The following is a 17551-nucleotide window of genomic DNA, read 5'->3' as shown; positions in this document are numbered from 1 at the left end:
TCAAGTGTTTATTTCTGTTAATGTTGATGATTATGGCTTACAGCCAATGAAAACACAAAAGTTATTATCTCAGTAAATTAGAATACTTTATAACAACAGCTTGAAAATGTTTTTAAAATCTGAAATGTTGGCCTACTGAAATGTATGTTCAGTAAATGCCCTCAATACTTGGTCGGGGCTCCTTTTACATCAATTACTGCATCAATGTGGCAATGTGGCATGGAGGTGATCAGCCTGTGGCACTGCTGAGGAGTTATGGAAGCCCAGGTTGCTTTGATAGCAGCCTTCAGCTCATCTGCATTATTGTCTGGTGTCTCTCATCTTCCTCTTGACAATACCCCATAGATTCTCTATGGGGTTAAGGTCAGGCGAGTTTGCTGGCCAATCAAGCACAGTGATACTGTTGTTTTTAAACCAGGTATTGGTACTTTTGGCAGTGTGGACAGGTGCCAAGTCCTGCTGGAGAATGAAATTTCCATCTCCAAAAAGCTTGTCGGCAGAGGGAAGCATGAAGTGCTCTAAAATTTCCTGGTAGACCGCTGCGCTGACTTTGGTCTTGATAAAACACAGTGGACCTACACCAGCAGATGACATGGCTCCCCAAACCATCACTGATTGTGGAAACTTCACACTAGACCTCAAGCAGCTTGGATTGTGGCCTCTCCACTCTTCCTCCAGACTCTGGGACCTTGATTTCCAAATGAAAATTGGAACTCTGGGACCTTGCGGAGTGTGTCAATGACTGCCTTCTGGATATCTGTCTAGTCAGCAGTCGTCCCCATGATTGTGGAGCCTACTGAAACAGACTAAGGGACCTTTTTAAATGCCTAGGAAGCCTTTTCAGGTGTTTTTTGTTAATTATTTTAATTTACTGAGATAATGACTTTTGTGTTTTCATTGGCTGTAAGCCATAATCATCAACATTAACAGAAATAAACACTTGAAATAGATCACTCTGTTTGTAATGACTCTATATAATATATGAGTTTCACTTTTTGTATTAAAGAACTGAAATAAATTACCTTTTTGATGATATTCTAATTTTGTGAGATGCACCTGTATTCATCAATTAAAGGTTTGCGCAAACACCCACAAGCAAATTCTTTACCATACTATAGCCCTGTCACTATAACCTTTACTTAATGCATATTTCAACTATCTGCAATCTGTATCTGATGAAGGTCCAGTGTTAAAGACTGAAACATCCCAAAAAAATTCACAGTTGATTGCTTATTTAATAAAAAACACTTTTTTTGTATCCGCAACCAATTTTGGAGTGTCAATTTCTTTATATGCTTTTATACAAGCTATCATCCTGATTGGTTGTGTTATACCATGCTTTAATTTATTGCAAATTTTTATGCTCTAAAGACAAGTCTCCAGAGAATCCTGTGAGCCAAGCCCAATAAAGTGAAGATCATAAAAAATTGCACTAAATAAAAGTAACCATATCTGTGGAACCATTTAAAGGATTTAAAGCACCAATCCAGTGTTTTTTTTATATTTTACTGTTGGAGTGGTGTCACTAACCTATGTTTCCGGCCTCTAGTAGTATACTCATCAGCCACCATTTTCATCTGTCATCAGCACCGCTCCGGGTGTGACCTGCTGGATTGCACCAGTGTTTGCTGGGCGATCAGGAAGTCAATACTCAATGTAAGTCATCTATAAGAGCCAAAAGTGTCTCTCATAGATTTACAATGAGAGCTTGTGACTTCCAGAGTGGCGCCAGGAACAGATGAAGACAGCAGCTGGTAAGTATAATACTAGGGTCAGGGAACTTAGATCAGCATCACTACTCCACCACTGAAATAAAAATAAAAAAATTGAGTTTTTCTTTAAGAAAAAACAAAACTCAGGAAATCAGCGAGAATAAAATAAGAGGAAAAACTATTCACTTAATATTTGGTGACAGGTCCTATTTAAAAATGGGGTTATGGCTAATCTGTCACTGTATGCCAAAATGTGTACATCATTTTCTTCATAAAAAGTAACAGTGGAAATTCACATCAGGCCCCTGGTGTCATAAAGACTTTTTGTAAATTCATATAGTAGCAAATCCATGAAATATCATATGAAATGTCTTTAGATAAGTAGCAAATTCTGGAATATCACCCTACTCTGAGCACTACCAGTTAGTAAAGATCTACTGTTTGCCAAGTCTCTTTAATATATTATTCTATATCTGTTTACTTATATTTGCTTTTTTAATGGAGAACAAGATCTGAAGGCTAGACGGAGAGTTTCTGTAATATCCCGTGAAGAGCTAGAGGACAATTTTCTGCGTCTTCATGAGGAAAACCTACTACTCAAGGATTATGCCAGGAGACAAGAAGATAAAATTAAGAGGTACACAAGTTCATGCAGTAGAACATTGCTGGTCATTCAGAGTAAAATGTTTGCATGTTCTTTAAGCTTGCCAAATAAATATCAGAATAATTATAGTAACATTTGACATTTATATGTAGTTTAAGTATTCCCAGTTTACCAAGGAAAAAAGGTGCTCAAGGCGAATTAGGTAAACCTGTCTTTTCTTAAACAGAATGGCCACTAAATTGCTTCGTTTGACTTCAGAGGTTGGAAAGCAAGGAGAAAATAAAGTACCAGGTGCAAGGAAAGATAGAAGAGATTTAGAGTCTGAAGAAATGATTGAAGACTTGCAGGATCGTGTGAGAGACTTAGAACGTAGAAATGAAGCACTAAAACACCGGATAACTACTTACAAGCAAAGGCTGCAATTTCAAACTGCTTGCCGACATTGTCCCTACAGCGCAGTAATGGCTCGGACAGATTCTGGTGTTAGAAAAGCCGTAGTATTGCCAGATAAATATAAGAAAGGTGAGTATTGATCTCACTTGGAAAAAGATTACCAAGTCCTCCAAAATCTCTAGATTAAAGGGTGTTTGTCAGCACAAAATAACTGTTCAAAAGAAGCACAGGCGCTCTGTGCAACCTTGATGTGATCAATCGGTTGAGTGCACCTTCCCACCTACTTGTTTTCCATGTATCTCCTCTCTCTCTTCTTTGATTGATAGCTCTGTGTTACAAATGTGAGAGGAAGGTGGAGATAGATGAAAAAAAAGTAGATGGGAAGGTGCACTGAATTGTCCGGGCACGCCAAGTGCTAACTAAGCGCCAGCGCATGGTTTGAACGAAGACTTTATCTAACAACATGTATTTCCAGGTCTAGTTGTACAAGGGACTGATATCGGACATCCACATATGACTGGTGATTTTTGTGTTGAAACCCTCAGTGATGAAACCAGAGCAGATATTGACAGACTGTAAGTATACTCTGAATATATACCTGAGTCCAACTTATGCCATCTCTGCTGCCTGACAGGTTGTCGGATTCTTCTAAGCCAACAAGTAGCAGTTATAAAGAAGACATCTAGTAGGATCAAGGCTATTAAGAATAAAGGATCTATGAAAGTTTGGCCTCCAGGCTGCGATATAGAGATTACTACTAATATAATTTGTGGTTTTAGGTTGAAGATTATTGGAAGACAAACCAATAGTTCGGATGATCGGTCTACAGCCTTATTAAAGAACATAGTTACTAGTAAACCACAGGAATTAAGAACAGAGATGATTCTTTCCCTGCACCAAATGCAGCAAGTAGAAGACCAACGGTGAGCTGGCATGACTAACAATAGGATATTATTTTACCATTCAAAACCAGCATCATATGTAGTATGTAGTGGTAAGGGAATAACTAGAACTGTGTTCTTTTAGGGCAACTATCCAAGAAAATGTGACAAATATCCGTTTACAAAGGGAACTCAGGGAAAAAAGCACAAGTCTCTGCGCTCTCAGAGAACAATTCCAACAGCTCAAAGAGGTAAAGAGTGAAATTATATCCTACGTTTTATAATAGTTATTTTATTTTGAGCAACACACCTAAATATATGCTGTCAGAGGCACATATGCTAGCAGAGAATTGTCAAAAATGGTCTTTTTTCTGTTATTAACCATCTTTGCCACTTTTTAGAGCAAAATTGTTCAAAGTTTTCTGGTGTACATAAAATCACTCCAGGGAGAGGAGGGAGGAATGTAGTACGTTTGCAACAAATTTTGCAACTTTTATATGTATATGGAAACTGGGAACCACGCCAACAATGGCCAACTTAAAAAAAAAAGAACAGACAAACACATATAAAATACACCTCAAAAAGGCCCAAATAGGAGGGTGAATAAGCTGCAAACAAAAAATGGCGCAAAACACCAAAAACTTGACAGAAAAATGCAAATGCAATAAAGTATTGGGCCTTCTGTGCACAAAACGGAATTCATGACCCCATTCATTATTGCATTTGTGCCTTTTTTCTGTCTAATTTTTGTTCTTTTTCCATCTATTTTTCATTTGCTCCTTCTTCTTCTTTTAATTTGTGCCTTTTTTAAAGTCTACTTTAAGTGTGTTCGCCTGTTTTGTATTTGTTTGGTGAAAAGTTGCAAAAAAATAAATTAAAGATAAATATAAAGAACATTTTTTTATATTTTGCACAAATTTCGTGACCCATATGTGCAATTTTGAAGAATTTGGGGCAAAACCATCAACAAATATCACAAGAAACAAAAATAAGTTTCAAAAAAGGTTCAAATAATGAATTGGGCCTACAATGTTTCTTGTACATAATTTATTTTTTTTTAAATACCGTATATCATTGAAAAATAGATTTTCTTATCTTCAACACCATGTTGCGTTCCTGAAAATAGAGGATAGATTTTGGCTATTATAATTATTAGAGGATTTGAGTTGTGTATATTCATTATTTTCTCTTCTTTATCACTGTCAGTCGTATGAGACAGAGCTGCAAGAGGTATGTTACATTCACTAGAAATTTCATTGTAATAAGACAATAAAAAGATTTGCATTTCTGTTGATGTTCCTGCTTATATACTATGCACTATTGTAACCAATCTGTTTTATTCCCACAATGTTTCTGAAATAAAAAAAGAAGCAACTGCAGATAATCTTGGTGTAAAATATTATAGCTGCCTATTCTTTATACATGTGTAGTCTCATCCCGTAGCTATATGTTTCTCCCATGTAGGGACATATGACTGCAGGATCAGATAAAAAAATTGGTTTTGACCCATATTTCTTCTTGGTTCGTATCTAGGAAAAATACTGCTCTATTAACCCCTCTTGCGATATCATATATATACATGTAGAGCAATTTTTGCATTACTGCATCTCCACATACATAATAGTTGGTTAGTTTCCACTAGCCCAGCTACAGAATAGTTGCTGGTGTGACACTAGTCATTACTAATGGATAATCCATGAGGCCGGGTAGTCAAGAGGTCCGAAATCAAAAGCCAAGAGAGTGCATCATAGCCAGAGGGGTGAGACGAAGGTATAGTCAGGAGCACAGAGCACATACCTCATGAACAAAACTACAACTGGCAGCAATCAAAGGCAGAGAGCTGATTAAGTAGCCAGGTAATTACTCTGGATAAGAGACACATGGATGAAGGCCCGAAACACCCTCGTCCTGATTCACTCCAGACAATGACAGCTCCGCACGCCCCAGTATTCGATTGGACGGCTGAGCTATCCATCACCATACTGACAGCTCAGCACAACCCATACCTAGAACTGTCATTCACTGAGTACAGACACTCTGATAGAAGGAATCGTGACAGCTGGGATTGTAAATAACTACAATTCTATCTGTTTAATTATAGATTACATGATAGGGTATTACAAAAATATCCCATTTATTTGCAACACAAACATTTTGCCAGTAGCTAATACAACCGTAACACATTGGCACTTATTGATTACTTACTGTTACTTACTTATAGTACTTAGTTATGCTGCAGTCTTGAAGAAATGTTCATTTGGATTTTTGCTGCAGATGTTATAGTGTGAAGTGGTGCTGATGCACACAATGGGGACTAATCCGAATTGGGCCAACCTGCTGACTTTTCAGGATAGAGCCTGTGGGAATAAGTAGCAGGCTACTTCTTGCAGATATTTTTCTACGTGAAAATGTTTTTGTTGCATGTGAATGGAATTTACGGGTTATTCCCAAACTGGCAAGTTATGCCCAATCCTTGCTGATCAGTCGGGATCCAACTATTGGGACCTTTATGAATCCCAAAATCGGAGCTTTGGAGCCCTAAGAATGAGGCTCTACAGCCATAACTGAATGGAGCAGAGGTGTGCGTGCACCAATCATTGTCAATGGGACTGCCAAAAAAAGCAGAGTGCTGTACTAGGCAATCCTATAGTTAATGAATCCCATTGGGTCCCAGCAGTTGGACTCCTAGCAATCAACAATTTATCCTCTATGCTAGAGATAGAGGATAATTAGCTTTTTTGGAAATAAGCCTTTAATGGGAACCTGACATCAGAAAATTGTGCAGTAACTTGACCCCATGTTCCTGCAGGCAATTACATGGTAATAACAATGGTGTTGGTAGATAAACTATATGTTTTGAACTTTTGATATAATTATGAATGTAAAACTTTCCTCCATGTGTGTAAAACTATTATTCCAAGTCATTGAGGGGGGTGAGCATCCTGGCCAAGTCACTGCGTCAGCATTTGAAAACACACCAATTCCCTTTGATTGATCACTCCAGCCTGGTGTCGTCAGCCGATAGTCTTGTTGGATCTGGGCTCAGAACACCTGTCTTGTGCCGTGAGCCATTGTGAATACACCTCAGCGCCACCACCCTTACTGCGTATGATTTCCAAGACGTCTGTACTGATGCCACTTGACAGGAGTAAAGGGTGATAGGGAATAGGAGTGTTTTTAAAAGATGACTCAGTGACTCGGCCAAGATACCGTATCATCCCGATGACTCGAGGTAACGGTTTTACACACAAAGTGGCAAGTTTTTACTTTATTACTATACCAAAACCACAAACCATATAGTTTATCTCCAAACACCATTGTAAGTATCATGTAAATGCCTGAAGGAGCATAGGGTCAGGTTAATAGGCAATTTCCTGATGTCAGGTTTCCTTTAAGCAAACACCACTCACATGCATGCATGGTATCTGAACTGTAATTTCAGTATTAAATGCACATGAAAATCCATTTGTAATGGTTGAGTACTACTAAGTACAGATGTAGCAATTGTCAAAGCAATTACCACATCATGTGTGCCGGTTTGCACGAAATAGGCAAGCTACATAAATATACCACACTTACAATAGTATCCTGAGCTTAAAGCATAAAGTCAATATGCACAATAGAATCAATGATGCCTATGCAAAAATATATGCAAAGCTCAACATAGAACTCCCTGACGAAGCTTAATGCGAAACGCGCATCAGGTGTGTTCCTTATTGGTAAGGTCTCATTGATGCCACTGTGTATTACCTTAGTTATGTGACACCCTGTTTCCCTGATTACCAACACTGCTTTAAAGCATTGATTATATTGGTCTCTTTATTTTTTATTTTTTTGAGTATCCATCTTCAATGCTTAGGTATTAATGATTATGATCCCTCACTATCCCGCTTGGGAGGGTGGTGCCACTGTCCACCTAATTATTGTATTATTATATATGTTCGATTTTACAGTTATATGAAAAAGTTTGGGCACCCCTATTAATCTTAAGCTTAATGTTTTATAAAAATTGGTGTTTTTGCAACAGCTATTTCAGTTTGATATATGTAATAACTGTTGGACACAGTAATGTTTCTGCCTTGAAATGAGGTTTATTGTACTAACAGAAAATGTGCAATCTGCATTCAAACAAAATTTGACAGGTGCATAAGTATGGGCACCTCACCAGAAAAGTGACATTAATATTTAGTAGATCCTCCTTTTGCAAAAATAACAGCCTCTAGTCGCTTCCTGTAGCTTTTAATGAGTTCCTGGATCCTGGATGAAGGTATTTTTGACCATTCCTCTTTACAAAACAATTCCAGTTCAGTTAAGTTTGATGGTCGCCGAGCATGGACAGCCCTCTTCAAATGATTTGGCTTCTCCAAATGTGCTTTTGCATACCTCAGCCGACTCTGTTTGTGGCATGCTTGCAGAAACGGCTTCTTTCGCATCACTCTCCCATACAGCTTCTCCTTGTGCAAAGTGCGCTGTATAGTTGACCGATGCACAGTGACACCATCTGCAGCAAGTGGATGCTGCAGCTCTCTGGAGGTGGTCTGAGGATTGTCCTTGACTGATCTCACCATTCTTCTTCTCTGCCTTTCTGATGTTTTTCTTGGCCTGCCACTTCTGGCCTTAACAAGAACTGTCCCTGTGTTCTTCCATTTCCTTACTATGTTCCTCACAGTGGAAACTGACAGGTTAAATCTCTGAGACAGCTTTTTGTATCCTTCTCCTGAACAACTATGTTGAATAATCTTTGTTTTCAGATCATTTGACAGTTGTTTTGAGGAGCCCATGATGCCACTCTTCAGAGGAGATTCAAACAGGAGAACAACTTGCAAGTGGCCACTTTAAGTAGCTTTTCTCATGATTGCATACACCTGGCTATGAAGTTCAAAGCTCAATGAGGTTACAAAACCAAAAAAAAGTGCTTTAGTAAGTCAGTAAAAAGTAGGTAGGAGTATTTAAAACAAGAAAATGATAAGGGTGCCCATACTTATGCACCTGTCAAATTTTGTTTGAATGCAGATTGCACATTTTCTGTTAGTACAATAAACCTCATTTCAAGGCAGAAACATTACTGTGTCCAACAGTTATTACATATATCAAACTGAAATAGCTGTTGCAAAAACACCAATTTTTATAAAACATTAAGCTTAAGATTAATAGGGGTGCCCAAACTTTTTCATATAACTGTATATGTCTACCAATTGTTGTTAACTATTGTTAATAATAAAATATATTCTTATTTACACATTTTACACATTTTTTGCATAAGCTACATCAATAGTTTAGTATGCTAGTTGTGCCTGGCATTTTCTACATCCATACATCAGGTTGATCATGGTACAAATTGGTAATTTTGTGTGTGATGACAATCTAGAATTTAATTAGGAATGAAGCAAAGTTTCTAGTTGAGCCACATTTGATTATAATCTACCTTTTTTGTCGTTTTCATCCTGGTAGAAGCAAAAGTCACTGACACTCAGTCACGAAGCAGTGCTGACTCAGTTAGATGAGCTGAGCTCACAACTGAAAGAAGAAAGAGGGAAAGTGCTGACATTGGAGATTGAGCAGCAGAACGCGGCCAACTTGCAGAAGTCACTTCTAGAGGTAGAGGCTCATCTGATCAGGACCCTAAGTTTGGAGACGCAAAAACTTTTTTCTCTGTGTTTTGTGATATCATAGATATAGGGCTTGTTCACACACTGCATTTTTTCGTTTTTCAAAGGTTAAAACTGCTGCAGTTTACAGTACTAGCAGAAAGAATGAGATTTCTGAAATCTCATGCACATGCTGCTTTTTTTTCCTTAGTACACACTAGAGCATAGTAGTATTTAGAATATTCTCAACGGAGACACACCCAAATATAATAATTACCAACAACAAAACATATGGTGTACTAAAGTCTCATAAAACCCTAACTTTTATTGAAATGATAAAATTAAAAAACAAACTATGAATAAAAGAGCAGAGTAACACAATGGTGGATCACATCTATAAGAGTAAACATTCAATCAAATATCTAGTGTCTAATATACAGAATATGCTTTCCAGTGCCTATAAGTTATATCCCAGTGGAGAAATAAATGTTCAAGATAAACAGTAATAAAGCACTTATATGTCATAATGGGAAAGACTGTTGTAACCTGTGGTCCTGGCGCCTCTAGCTTCATCAGGGGCATGTCACCCTATGTGCGTTTCACTCTAGCTTCGTCAGGGGCATGTCACCCTATGTGCGTTTCACTCTAACTTCATCAGGGGCATGTCACCCTATGTGCGTTTCACTCTAGCTTCATCAGGGGCATGTCACCTTATGTGCGTTTCACTCTAGCTTCATCAGGGGCATGTCACCCTATGTGCGTTTCACTCTAGCTTCATCAGGGGCATGTCACCCTATGTGCGTTTCACTCTAGCTTCATCAGGGAAATGTCACCCTATGTGCGTTTCACTCTAGCTTCATCAGGGGCATGTCACCCTACGTGCGTTTCACTCTAGCTTCATCAGGGAAATGTCACCCTATGTGCGTTTCACTCTAGCTTCATCAGGGGCATGTCACCCTATGTGTGTTTCACTCTAGCTTCATCAGGGGACGTGCCACACCCCCTGACAAAGGTGAAATGCACATAGTGGTGCTAGGACCACATGTTACAACAATGTTTCCCATTATAACATGTAAGTGCTTTATTACTATTTATCTTGAACATTTATTTCTCCACTGGGACATATGACATATTACCATACTAGAATTCTCTATAGGTAAATTATGCTTCTAGTTTATAGGAAATAATTTTCACAATAAAAATATTGTCAATTTTTCACAAGTTTGAACCAGTATAAAGACTATGCCACAATGTAATGTGAAGCCTTATGTGATAATATACTATTAGTAATGAGGATGGTGCCATCTAGTGTGATTATAGCATCGTACATCTCATGTAGCTACCGTACTAATAACGCCATCATCCTCTTACATTTAGGGATCTAGATACGACTGTATTCTTTACGAGCCCAGTATCTTGTGCAATATTACAGCGAGGGTCAGAGCTGTGATCTTTTAGTTTCAGGAGCGAGTCTCTGATCTTGAGAAGGAGAAAGAACTTCTTAAAGAAAACTATGAGAATCTCCTGAAAAGGTGAGATCAGAAGAAGTGATAAATGACTGATGTTAATAAATGGCTCTGAATGTTAAGATATATTTCATTTGTTTGTCAGTTCTCTGGATGCAGAACATGTGAACTCGTGGAAAATGACAGAAGTGGAGATGAAAGCTCAGATCACAAATCTGGAGGAATTCATTCAATCTCATGTGATTGATCTGACACAAAGCAAGGAGCTTCTTCAGCAAGAGAAGGGTGGTTAATAACACGTATCATTCAATCACAAAGTCATACAACTTAAAGGGATTTGATACTAATAGTCTACTCATAAAATTGGTCAGATCGGTGGGGGTCTGACACCCAGCAACCACACCAACTTCAGCTTAGCTTTTACTGATGTGAATAGGAGCTGAGCTGCAGTCCTCTGCAATGGAGTTGATTAGAGCTGATGGGTTCGGCTGTCAGGTGTCGGACCCCCTCCAATATGATATTGATGTTTTATTGTAAGGTTATGTCATCACTATCATAAGTATGGATGACCCCTTTATTTTATGACAGATAATAGTAAAACAGAAGGGGTTGCAAAACCATTGGGACCATTCCTAAAAAATTGGGTCGCCTAAAGAATTTTAAAGTAACTGTATAAGGCTGTAATTTGAATGCCATTTGGGTGTAAAACTTCAGTATGAACTTCCATTTAGGACTCCTTTATATGGTCAATATTTACCCCCAATGTGCCCTATATAAACGAGCTTCAATATTGTAAGCAGAGAGATTCAGATTTTAACTATAGAGGCATTTCTCCAGCGCACATACAGTTATGTGCAAAATAATAGCATCACCAATGTGTTTAATTACTGTTTTTAGCAGAAAAGATCACACAACATTGGAAAAAGTTCATGACTAGGTGTTAGTGAGTAATGGACAACCAACACAATCAACAGTCATGACATGCACGCCGCTAATTGGGTGTAATTGACTCATTTAATAAAAGGGGGTGTTCTAATTAATAGCAGTACAGAGTTCAATTAGTGAGGTCATTCTTTCTGTGAAGAAAGAGGTGACAATTATGGCAATTATTTAAAGAAGGATGGCAGAAAATGTTGACCTGCTGGTTTTAGCCTTTGCTCAGTGAGTAAAATAGGTCGTTCCAGACATTGTACTGAAGGAGAAAGAACTTTGATTACGAAGTTGATTGAAGAGGGGAAAACATGTAAAGAAAATAATTGGCTGCTCAGTTAAAAAGATTTCCAATGCTTTAAAATGGCAAACAAAACACGTGGTAGGCAAAGAAATACTACCATGGCTTAGATCATAGAATCACAAGAGTGGCAAAGAAGCATCCAATGATCAGCTCCAGGGAGATCAAAGAAGATCTTCAGTTACTTGTGAGTCTTGCAGCCAGGGTCGGACTGGGCTGGCGGGGTACCGGGGATTTCCCCAGTGGGCCCCACCCCCTGCTGCAGAGGAGAGGGGGAAGAAGAGGGGGAGAAAAAAAAACAACTGCGGTTTTAAGGGGCACAGGCCCTTTAAAAGCGCAGGCACAGTGTATGCAGGGACACGCGCACGCGGCGTTCATTACCTGAACCGCCGCGGCGCACGTCCCAGTGAAGCAGCTGAAGCTGCTCATCTCCCTTTGCCGGCCGGCATATGACGTCATCGTCATGCGCCTGCTGTGAAGGGGACGTGCAACTCAGCCGCCGGAGGAGGACACTGCACGGGATCACAGGAAGGTAAAAGGTATCTTTGTGTGTGTGTGTATAAGAATGAATGCAGAATGGGATGGGGGCCTAGCTGGACACACAAGGGGGGCCCTGGGTGGACACACAATGGGGGGCCGGGCGGGACACACAAGGGGGGGCCTGGCTGGACACACAAGGGGGGGCCTGGCTGGACACATAAGGGGGGCCCTGGCTGGACACACAAGGGGGGGCCTGGCAGGACACACAAGGGGGGGCCTGGCTGGACACACAAGGGGGGGCCTGGCTGGACACACAAGGGGGGGCCTGGCTGGACACATGGGAGGGGGGGCCTGGATGGACACACAAGGGGGGGTCTGGCTGGACACAAAGGGGGGGTCTGGCTGGACACACAAAGGGGGGCCTGGCTGGACACACAAGGGTTGGCCTGGCTGGACACACAAGGGGGGCCTGGCTGGACACACAAGGGGGCCCTGGCTGGACACATGGGAGGGGGGGCCTGGCTGGACACACAAGGGGGGAGCCTGGCTGGACACACAAGGGGGGCCTGGTTGGACCCATAAGGGGGGGCCTGGCTGGAGACATAAGGGGGGGCTGGGTGGACACATGGGAATGGGGGGGCAGGTTGGGTATATGGGGGGCAGGCTGGACACATGGAGGCAGGATGGATATATGGGGGGCAGGCTGGACACATGGAGGCCAGGATGTATATATGGGGGGCAGGCTGGACACATGGAAGCCAGGATGGATATATGGGGGGCAGGCTGGACACATGGAGGCCAGGATGGATATATGGGGGTCACGCTGGACATATGGAGGCCAGGATGGATATATGGGGGGCAGGCTGGACACATGGAGGCCAGGATGGATATATGAGGGGGGGGCAGGCTGAACACATGGAGGCCAGGATGGATATATGGGGGAGCCGGCTGGACACATGGGGGGCTAGGCTAGGATGGATATATGGGGGGAACAGGCTTGACACATGGAGGCCAGGATGGATATATGGGGGGGCAGGCTGGACACATGGAGGCCAGGATGGATATATGGGTGGGCAGGCTGGACACATGGAGGCCAGGATGGATATATGGGAGGGGGCAGGCTGGACACATGGAGGCCAGATGGATATATGGGTGGGGCGGGCTGGACACATGGAGGCCAGGATGGATATATGAGGGGGGCAGGCTGGACACATGGAGGCCTGGATAGATTTATGGGGGGGGCAGGCTGGACACATGGAGGCCAGGATGGATATATATGGGGGGCAGGCTGGACACATGGAGGCCAGGAAGGATATATGGGGGGGCAGGCTGGACATATGGAGGCCAGGAAGGATATATGGGGGGGCAGGCTGGACACATTGAGGCCAGGATGGATATATGGGGGGGCAGGCTGGACACATGGAGACCAGGATGGATATATGAGGGCCATGCTGGACATATGAAGACCAGGATGGATATATGGGGGGGCCAGGCTGGACAAGGGACTTAATTACTGTTTGGGGGCCAGGTTGAGGAACATACTTTATTAGTTTATGGTGACGAGTGGGGAACATTATCACTTTCGAGTCCAATTAGGTACATTATTACTTCTGTAATAAAATGTACTTTTTAGGAAACTGTTTTCCATGGGAGGGGACAAAAGGATGGTCCTGTTACTGTGCAGGGCGGCACTATGTCTCTTTTTTTCTTCAACTGGTGTAGTGTAGAAGTCGGGGGGGAAAAAGTGGGAATGTGCTCTAGAAGAGATCAGTTATTGATAACTGTTATTTTCGGCAGAGATGATTCCTGGTTGGAAGAAGTGATGGCCGTCGGTGCCAGATGAAGAAGAAAAGTGAAGATGAAGGACTTCACATAGAGACGTCACTAGTGAGTCAGTGTATTACAAGTACACTTACACTATATAGTATATACAGAGCTCCTGTGTATAATGTCACCGGTGATCACTGTATTACATGTACACTATATACAGAGCTCCTGCTTATAATGTCACTGGTGATCACTGTGTTACCTGTACACTGACACTATAGACAGAGCTCCTGTGTATAATGTCGCTGGTGGTAATAACAGTGTTGTTAGTATTGAGGTTTGTATTCATGATCAGTATTGTAGTATTTGGTCACTTTGTGGTGGTAATATGTGGCCCGGTCATGGTGGGGCAGTATTTGTTCCTTGTATGTAGCATTATTCGGTCACTTTGTGGTGGTAATATGTGGTGTGGTCATGGTGTGGCGATATTTGTCCCTTTTGTATGTGGTATTATTGGTGTTGGTATAGTGGACTGTGTTGTGTATGGCGGTCATTTGTTCTTGCTGATATTAACTAGGAAAAGATTTGTTTCTATTAGGACACAGCCCCACTATCAGTATTTGGTCAGCATTTTTTCTCAGGAGTGGAAGCCAAAACCAGGAGTGGGTGATGAATGCAGAATTGGTGACTTGTTTCTATTATACCTTTTCTCTGATTGTTCCTCACCTGGCTTTTGCTCCCACTCCTGAGAAAAAATACTGACCGAATACTGATAGTGGGGCCTAAGAGATTAAATACTTGGACCAGAGCGTCAGAGATGCACTTACAAAGGTCTCTGGTGATAAGTGATAAGTTATTGATTAGTGGGGGTCTGACTGCTGGCACACAATCGGCAGAATGCGGAGCTTTTCTCCCCATTAGACTGGAGTTCATGTGACCACTGATCTATTTATTCCCTCAGTGGATGTGAGTGCTGCTCTTTTTTGGAAGCCCCCAAGAGAATGAATGGAGCTGCGGTCAGACGTCCCACCTGCCGCTGCATTTTAAAATGGGGATAAGTGTCCTGTCAGGGATAAAACTTCCCCATTCTTCCGATCAGTGCGTTTTCCAATGGTCGGACCCAAACGATCAATAAGTGACCACCGATCCTGTGGATCCCATGGATCGGTGATAACTTGTTTTAACCAAAGAACGCCTTTAATGCAAACTACCGTAATTGTACAATTGTACATCCCAGTTATATTATGTGCACGGTAGATGTGCAGGAGCCGCCAGTCAATGCTCCACTATAACAGGGATAGCGGATAACAGCTATTTGCATATTGCTGTAGGTGGGCCCCTAGAGTCAATTCCCCCTGTGGACCCCAGACACCCCAGTCCGACCCTGCCTGCAGCCATAAGAATACGCCTACGTGAATCCAAACTATTTACAAGAAACCCTCGTAAAGTACCATTGCTGAAAAAAAAGACACGCTGAAAAGGTTATAGTTTGCCAAAGAACACACTGACTGGCCTAAAGAGAAGTGGTGCAATATTCTATGGACAGACATGAGCAAAATTGTCCTTATGGGGTCTAAAGGCCGCATAAACACTGAATTTGTGAAGCCCAGCTGTGCTTGGTATCACAAATCCTAGAAGGGTGTATTGAAGGATTCCTCCACAAGAGGCCCCCATTCCATTCACACATCTCCACCTTCCACCTCAGACCATCAGAGAGAGCTCCTTAGGGAGATATAAAAGGGAAGGTGGAGCCTGGCAGTTAGTTCAGAGTCTTGAGACTACAGTCTGTGTGAGTTAGTCTATTCTGGTATAGCAGTGAGTCCAGTACAGCCTGAGAGGAGTTACCTCAGAGGGCAAAAGCTTGTTCAGCTCCTGCAATTGCCATCCTGCAGTGGAGCTTTTCCAGATCGAGACTCGGTGCAGCTCAGTGAGGTGAGCTTTAGGTGTGCCGGCGCCATAAGATCGGTGAATCGCGGCACGCTGCCGTTAGTGTGAGTAGCCTATTGAGGGTCCGAGTAGGCCGAAGACGAAGAGTAGAGAGAGTTAGTTCAAAAGGGGGCAGAGGAGCTTAACTAGCTCACCCCAGAAGAAGAAGCAGTTACCGGACACCGGGTCCGAAGCTTGCAGGGATCTCCACGACCCAGTAAGATAAACCGGAATCCCTGGAGAACTACAGGTCCCAGGATCGCTAAAGTGCTGATATGTACCAGTGCCAGGAGACACATAGGCCTTGTAGGTCGGGAGCGTGCACTCCAAGAGAAGGCCCTACCACAAGGTCAGCCAGCGCAGGACAGAGACAAAGTTAGGCCTAGCTCCAGGCAGGTCAGAAACTTATTACGCAGCAGCAAGAACCAGGTGGCCCAAAACCTGCTCATTGGGGAGGATCCGGACATACACCCTTCACCCTACAGTGCTCCGGGGAGTGCCTGAATTTCCATCAGTAAAAGGTACTGAAGTGACTTTTGTGTCCGTCCCTGTTCTTGCTCCGACTCGGCTGAGTCTCCTTGTCCTGCATCCCCATTCTTATACTGCCCTGAGGCCCAGCTCCACCTGTGGGGAGCCATACCATCTAGCTGCCTTATCACCGGCCTCAGTGGACTGCGCAGCGCTGGTGAATATCATCAGAAACCATAGGTGGCGTCACGAACATTTTTATCAACTTAACAACGATCAACGCCTTTTTAAAGAGTGACCCCAGAGTACGGGCCCGAGAGCCGACCACCGCGACCTCCTTAAGGCTAAAGGCCGGGGTAACTGAGTCATCCCCCATCCCCTGGGCTTGTCATCTCTTCTGGCGTCACAAACAGGATTGCGTGCCCGCTGCAATGACGCCGTGTTATGCCCGTTGCCACCGGGTACTGTGCGCCTTTATTCTCAACTGTGTACGTAAAGTTGTGGTGAAGGTTGCCGCCATTGTTGGGCCGTTGAGCAAGAAGAAGGGCGTAACTGCGGGAAAATAAGGGGCGTACCTGCAAAAGAGCGCGAAGTCCCGGACACGCCCCACGCCTTGACGTCAAAGCAGGAAGCGCCAGGTCCTGAAAGGAGCATCGCTGAACGCTCTGACATAGGACGCAAGCGACGCAAGGTCCTGAAGATAACCGTCACCTGCGGAGCTGCGGCCTACCGGAAGAAAAACCAGAAGGTAGGCCACGGTTAACTAGGGGGGCGCTAAGATGTCCGTTGAACAGCAGAACGCCGACCTACCGGTCAACGTCCCTGAAGTTCAACCCGCACCCGATAATGGGCAGGCCGAAGCCGCCGCTCCACCAGCAGCGCCTGTAACACCAGTTATTCCTATGACTTTACCGTACATTCCTGGAGCAAAGTGGCTCCCCCAGTACAACGGCAAACCAGATACCCTGTCTGGATTCAAGCGGAAGATATCTGGTATCTTAGACATGTACTCAATGACCGGCAAACAAAGAGCTG

General features: G+C 42.7%; 1 protein-coding gene across 1 annotated transcript in view; it reads left to right on the top strand.

Moving 5' to 3' along the window:
• Window positions 1-1738: 1738 nt before the first annotated feature.
• RPGRIP1 (RPGR interacting protein 1) overlaps window positions 1739-17551 on the top strand; it is a 53686-nt gene continuing 37873 nt past the window's right edge. Inside the window, exons 1-10 of the mRNA XM_073670930.1 lie at window positions 1739-1754; window positions 2217-2349; window positions 2543-2838; window positions 3185-3284; window positions 3489-3632; window positions 3736-3841; window positions 4797-4820; window positions 9042-9188; window positions 10637-10710; window positions 10790-10929. Coding sequence (XP_073527031.1) covers window positions 1739-1754; window positions 2217-2349; window positions 2543-2838; window positions 3185-3284; window positions 3489-3632; window positions 3736-3841; window positions 4797-4820; window positions 9042-9188; window positions 10637-10710; window positions 10790-10929 — 1180 coding nt within the window. The remainder of the gene's footprint in view (window positions 1755-2216; window positions 2350-2542; window positions 2839-3184; window positions 3285-3488; window positions 3633-3735; window positions 3842-4796; window positions 4821-9041; window positions 9189-10636; window positions 10711-10789; window positions 10930-17551) is intronic.

Source organism: Phyllobates terribilis, unplaced genomic scaffold (genome assembly GCF_046119375.1).
Source record: "Phyllobates terribilis strain yellow unplaced genomic scaffold, ASM4611937v1 Scaffold_1__5_contigs__length_1240528914, whole genome shotgun sequence".
NCBI classification, from domain to species: domain Eukaryota; kingdom Metazoa; phylum Chordata; class Amphibia; order Anura; family Dendrobatidae; genus Phyllobates; species Phyllobates terribilis.
The sequence above is the reverse complement of the archived record's forward strand: the minus strand, read 5'-3'. Positions and strand labels throughout refer to the sequence as shown.